Source organism: Mobula birostris, chromosome 10 (assembly GCF_030028105.1).
Source record: "Mobula birostris isolate sMobBir1 chromosome 10, sMobBir1.hap1, whole genome shotgun sequence".
NCBI lineage: Eukaryota > Metazoa > Chordata > Chondrichthyes > Myliobatiformes > Myliobatidae > Mobula > Mobula birostris.
Window position 1 is genome coordinate 117,881,837 of NC_092379.1, and position 6,734 is coordinate 117,888,570.

General features: G+C 36.6%; 1 protein-coding gene across 1 annotated transcript in view; it reads left to right on the forward strand.

Annotated features, from left to right (window-relative positions):
* The window catches only part of chic1 (cysteine-rich hydrophobic domain 1), a 65,862-nt gene extending 59,478 nt beyond the window's left edge, over positions 1–6,384 (forward strand). The window contains exon 6 of the mRNA XM_072270841.1: positions 2,818–6,384. Coding sequence (XP_072126942.1) covers positions 2,818–2,868 — 51 coding nt within the window. The 3' untranslated portion in view covers positions 2,869–6,384. The remainder of the gene's footprint in view (positions 1–2,817) is intronic.
* Positions 6,385–6,734: the final 350 nt, after the last annotated feature.

Here is a 6,734-nt window from a genome sequence, read left to right on the forward strand (position 1 = left end):
CAGGTGAGAAGACAGCTGAAACGTCTGAACCCAAGCAAGGCTGCAGGACCGGAGGGTGTCAGTACCAGGGTGCTCAAAGCCTGTGCCCCTCAGCTATGTGGAGTACTTCACCATGTATTCAACCTGAGCCTGAGGCTCCGGAGGGTTCCTGTACTGTGGAAGACGTCCTGCCTCGTCCCTGTGCCGAAGACGCCGCACCCCAGCGGCCTCAATGACTACAGACCGGTGGCATTGACCTCCCACATCATGAAGACCCTGGAGAGACTTGTTCTGGAGCTGCTCCGGCCTATGGTCAGGCCACACTTAGATCCCCTCCAGTTCACTTACCAGCCCTGACTAGGAGTTGAGGATGCCATCATCTACCTGCTGAACCATGTCTACGCCCACCTGGACAAGCCAGCGAGCACTGTGAGGGTCATGTTTTTTGACTTCTCCAGTGCGTTCAACACCATCCGCCCTGCTCTGCTGGGGGAGAAGCTGACAGTGATGCAGATGGATGCTTCCCTGGTATCATGGATTCTTGATTACCTGACTGGCAGACCACAGTACGTGTGCTTGCAACACTGTGTGTCCGACAGAGTGATCAGCAGCACTGGGGCTCCACAGGGGACTGTCTTGTCTCCCTTTCTCTTCACCACTTACACCTCATACTTCAACTACTGCACAGAGTCTTGTCATCTTCAGAAGTTTGCAGATGACTCTGCCATAGTTGGATGCATCAGCAAGGGAGATGAGGCTGAGTACAGGACTACGGTAGGAAACTTTGTCACATGGTGTGAGCAGAATTATCTGCAGCTTAATGTGAAAAAGACTAAGGAGCTGGTGGTAGACCTGAGGAGAGCTAAGGTACCGGTGACCCCTGTTTCTATCCAGGGGGTCAGTGTGGTCATGGTGGAGGATTACAAATACCTGGGGATACATATTAACAATAAACTGGACTGGTCAAAGAACACTGAGGCTGTCTACAAGAAGGGTCAGAGCCGTTTCTATTTCCTGAGGAGACTGAGGTCCTTTAACATCTGCCAGACGATGCTGAGGATGTTCTGCGATTCTGAGGTGGCCAGTGCTATCATGTTTGCTGTTGTGTGCTGGGGCAGCAGGCTGAGGGTAGCAGACACCAACAGAATCAACAAACTCATCCGTAAGGCCAGTGATGTTGTGGGGGTGGAACTGGACTCTCTCACGGTGGTGTCTGAAAAGAGGATGCTGTCTAAGTTGCATGCCATCTTGGTCAATGTTTCCCATCCACTACATAATGTACTGGGTGGGCACAGAAGTACATTCAGCCAGAGACTCATTCCACTGAGATGCAGCACAGAGCGTGATAGGAAGTCGTTCCTGCCTGTGGCCATCAAACTTTACAACTCCTCCCTTGGAGGGTCAGACACCCTGAGCCAATAGGCTGGTCCTGGATTTATTTCATAATTTACTGGCATAATTTACATATTACTATTTAACTATTTATGGTTCTATTACTATTTATTATTTATGGTGCAACTGTAATGAAAACCAATTTCCCCCGGGATCAATAAAGTATGACTATGTATAAAGTGGAGAAGGGGTGTGGTGGAACAGGAACAGTTTTCCTGCTTGTTACCTTCCAATAGCTGTCTCCACTTCTACCCTTCCTTCACCTCCACTTCATTCCATCTGCCTTCCCTTTATTGGTGCCTCAATATATCATTGACCTGGCCACTATCCTTTTACCCTCAGTCCTCCAATCAATTTGGGCTCCTGTCAGAGCAGTCCTATTTTCATTATCCTGGCTGAACTGATGCTGCTAAGTTAACAAATTTCATGACATATGCCAGTGATAATAAACCTAATTCTGATTCTAATCAATTTGTATTCTCAGTCCTGATGCAGGGTTTCAACCCAAAATGTAGACAATTTCTTTGCCTCTAGAGATGCCACTCGGCCTATTTAGTTTCACCAGCAGATTGTTTGTTGTTTCTGATTTTTAATGGTTGCCTCAAGAATAGCTTTGGTCGAAATATTTTTTTCACTTTCTTTTTAAATCTTTTTATTAATTATTATTGAAAATCAACAACAGAGAAAAATACATCAAAATAATCAAGATAACATATCCATATGTAGAATAAGAGTTAAACTATCAACCAAGCTGAACAGTATATCAATAATAATCAAAAAACAAAGTATTAAAGCTTTTTTTTTATGGAAAAAAGGAAAGAGAGAAAAAAAAAAGAACCCCTAGTAACTAAAACAGAGAAAACCCCTAAAAACTAAAAAAAAAGGGGGGGAAACCCATTTGGAGCACAAACTCTGAGCTATGCGCCATACAAGCTTCCATTAAAAAAAAGACATCAAACCGCCAACCAAATCCATATAACCAAGCATCAGAAAAGGACCATCTTTATTAACTCAAGTCAAATGATAATAATGGGCAAAAGAACCCCACCTTTTCTCGAAGTCAAATTTAGGATCAAAAGTTCGACTTCTAATTTTTTCCAAACTAAGGCATAATGTCACCTGAGAGAACCATTGTATCAAAGTGGCATCTTTCCATTTTAATAAAATATGCCTTCTAGCCAATAATGTGACAAATGCAATTACGTATTGGTCAGATATAGAAATACCATGAATATGTTGAGGAATTATACCAAACAAAACTGTCACTTTATTAGGTAGAAATATTGAAGTAGTTACTCTCCTGTTTTGTTTAGAATAGAGTATCTTTTTTTAAAATGTGTTATGTATGTGTTTATAAATACACATTTTAGGTTGTTTTACTGTCTCGAGAATGTTTAATGCTAAATGTTGTTTAAGGACAAAGTAACTTCTTCTTGTTCTTTATAGGTAATACTAATAGAATTCTTACCAAAATTTCCTATATTCCGACCGGACTAAGAAAAAAAGCCAACCGTCAAGAAAAAGCATATCATTCCTGCCCTGAGTGCCTTGTAGATACCTGAACAGATGACTGCCAATACACCTGTTTTAAGAGTAATCTACTGTAGTGAGTGTAGATACCTTCCTAATGTACTTTTTCCTTCACAAGCATATTTTGCACATGTATTATTTTCTTTCTTTGAAGTGTTGCACTCACTCACTCGATGAAGACCGAGTTGTTTCACTTTGAAAGAATTTCAGTCTTGTACATAATGCTTCAGTTCATATTGTACAGTGTGGTATGTTAATGTTTACAGATGTTGCTCTTTTACTACATCCCCAAATACTGAAATGTAGAAGGACATTTTTGATTAAATGTGATAATGCGTAGATCTCAATCTGTATTCTGTATTCATAATGAGATTAGCAATGCAACCAGAAGAGAAAGTGCCTTGGTATTATTGTAGGAACAATTACTCCCATTGAAGTATATATATTTAAAAAAACACAAATCTAATATATACTACATTTGAAAGTGACCAAGGAAGTGTAATGGATAAAGCATATCAGGGGAGTAATAATTAGGTCACCAGTGTGAAATTGATGGGAAGCATCAACTACAGTGTGCCTGACTCCTGAAAGTTGGATTAAATGGAACTAAGATTTTGGAGGCAAGTACATGTAATGATTAATATGCTCACGACCAAAACTAATTTCTCCCCTAATACTTCTGACAGCAACTGAATTTCTCAAGTATTCTGGTCATTTACTCTGCTAATCATTGAAAATAAAATTGAATGTTGTATCTCATTTTGGTGATTTCAGTAAATGGATGAAGGAACAAGCACGTAGCAATTAAAGGAGGTTATTTTCTTATGGTTCCAGTGATAAGTAGTCCTTAACCACTCCCACCCAACACTCACGGGCCAAAAATCTGTTTACTTTGTCTTTATCCTGCTAGTACTCCCTTAAATTTACTAAAATATTGATTTGAGAAAGTGTTCTTGTCTTTGTTGGTAACCCTCAAGTTTGATTCCTGTTAAGTATTACTTTCAGGCTGATTGAACACTGGAAGTTATTATTGTAGGGAATGATTTGTTATCAATCCATACTTCAATAAAATATATATATATATTAATTCTTCTTGTTCCAAAGCATGCTCTTATGAAATGGGAATATCTACATCTCCAAAGATAGAGGAGAAAATGTTAGTAAGGATATATATGTTACTGAACATTCTGCAATGTTAATTTGCATTGCAGATTTTATATTTAAAACAGCATTATACCTCTTAATGAAAAGTTGATCATCTGAACTTTTAAGAATTGAATTTAAATTTCCTTTTTTTTTTGGTTTTTCGGTAACTTTTTGATTGAAGAAATTAATTAGGAGTAACAGAGGTTTTCTTTGTATTATCACAGAACATGTGAACCCAATCCAGATATGTATTGCATTCAGAACAACATTTTTCTGATTGTAGAGGGTAATCTATTTTTGTGTTAGAGATTAGGAAGTTGACCTTTTTGATGCAATGAAACCAATCTTGTAGTACCCTAAATCTTCTGTCACCGTATCCAACCACATTTTTAATGTGGTTAATGTGTTTGGCTCTACATCCTGGTAAATTATTTCAAGAATCTGATAATATAAGTAAAGATGGGCCCATAAACTTGGCTTTTCCTAGATGCCTAAATTACTATAGTCAAGTCAATTCACTTTTTACGTAGTACTTTAAGGATCCATTTTTGCTACTTGCTCCCTTCCACTCAACTTCCATCCCTTATCTCCCTTACAGTAAGCCATATTTTAATTTCTAGAATTTTTAAAAAATTGTCAGTTGCAAATTTTAACTAGTTATTAAACTGAGTAAAATTGGTTGAGTTCTGCTGGAAGTGCCAAAATAACTGTGGTTATACCTGTGGGAGTAGTTGCCCAATCTACTGAAATCAATGAGAGTTTTGCCTGTTAATCTAAAATAACAGAATTCAGTACAAGTACAGGATTAAACTATTATAAAGGTTTATGGATTACAAATATATCAAGTCACAATTGACCAAGATAATTTCATGGTAATTCCTAATGAATCAAATAGGTTCCCAGGTACACAAAGCATGTTGATTACCATTTAGTTTATAATCAACAAACTAGTACAGGTTGACCTTCGCTAATCCGGCAGCATTGGGACCTGAGGAGTGCCGGATTAGTGAAAATGCCAAATTACAGAAGGATCACATTAAGCATAATCAGTGCTGGATTATCGAAGGAACCAGATCACAGGTGGTCGGATTAGTGAAGGTCGACTTGTATAAGGGAAGTGAACCAGATCCTGTATTATATTTTCTCATTTCAGTTTTGGGTGGATTAGTTTTAAAATAAGTACATGCACCAGTCACTAAACCTTGCAATAGGAAAGAAAGGACATAACCACCATCTAATTATGAGGTAAAATTTAATACACATCAGATTTTAAAAGCTTGTGTGTTTGGCATGTTGGATCACAATCCGGAAGTTTCTTGCGTACTTGCTTTTTGTTGCCTAATTGTGCTTTTTGCCAGAACTTTTTGTCATAAATGGATAAAATACTGTAATGTAATAATAATTTGAAATCTTCAGGCAATACCTGTGAAGCCTGATATTCCTACACAATGTCTTTTAAAAGCCTGTATTTAAAAAATGGATTGATCTTTTTGGAAGGAAGGGAATGTTTATTTTTGAATTTTGTTTATTTGAATGTGCCACATATGGATCTAAACTGCAGAATGACAAAAATGGAATTGCAGTTTTATACTATTGAGGATGCAAATTCTTCAAACCTGCTTGTGGATAAAAGCAGTTTCAAAAACAAAATAATTGTTCCAACAATCAAGATCATAATGCATGATAGATTCGACACTTGTAAATTACATCAAAATGAAAACTATTATTTGCTGTCAACCTTATAAGTGAAAAATGCAGAACACACATTCTTAATTCATTTTAGTTGTTTAGTAACATTACTTAATACATTAATTACCAAATGGTGCATGTTAGTTTTTTAAGTGATGTCAGCAGATGGATATAAATACATTTTCATTTGAATAAGGAGTTAAATTTGCAAAGATTCACATTATTTGTGTAATGTTGGCTTTACGTATTTATTATTAAACAAGCAGGAGAAGAGAAGAAATAAGTACCTGATCATTATTTTTTGTACTGTATTTCAAGTTTTCCATTCAAACTACATGCTAAAATGTTGAATGTACTGTAGTGCAATGGATAAGTACGTGATTAAAAATCCAGTGTTTTGTGAAAAAAAAGTATTGGCCAAAACAGTAAAATGCTGTACTTGTGAATTGTACATGGCATTAGAAAATTTTAACAGGCTATTAGCTCAAACAATCATTAACACAGTTTTTTGAATCTCTATGATTGAATTCCTTTTCTTCTCTTCTCCACTCCTTTCCCAAAGTCCATGTTGTTATAGTTAAACTGTTAGCTATTTGTCTATTTCTGGAATGTATTATTTTCAGCTGATGTTTTTCAACTTACCAAGTCATTTATCAATATGTATAAATAAAGTAAGTTTAAATATAGTATGATGTTTTGATTTTCTTCCAATCTTCATTGTGCCCTTATTAAATCTTAATGTAATTATTACAAAAATACAATCAACCCAACGTTTTAATTTTGTGTAATGGATTTCTGTGTAGGTAGTGATGTTAAGGGATTGCATATTAGTCATTAAAACCAATTAATTTCTATATGCTATACCCTTTTCAGCCTCTAAAGAAGATGGAGATGGTAGGATGTTCACTGCTTGCTAACTAAATCAAATTGAATAGGTAAAATCATATTTTCTTAAGTTATTTTTCTTCAGAGCACTAGTTCGCATCGTTTTAAAGGAA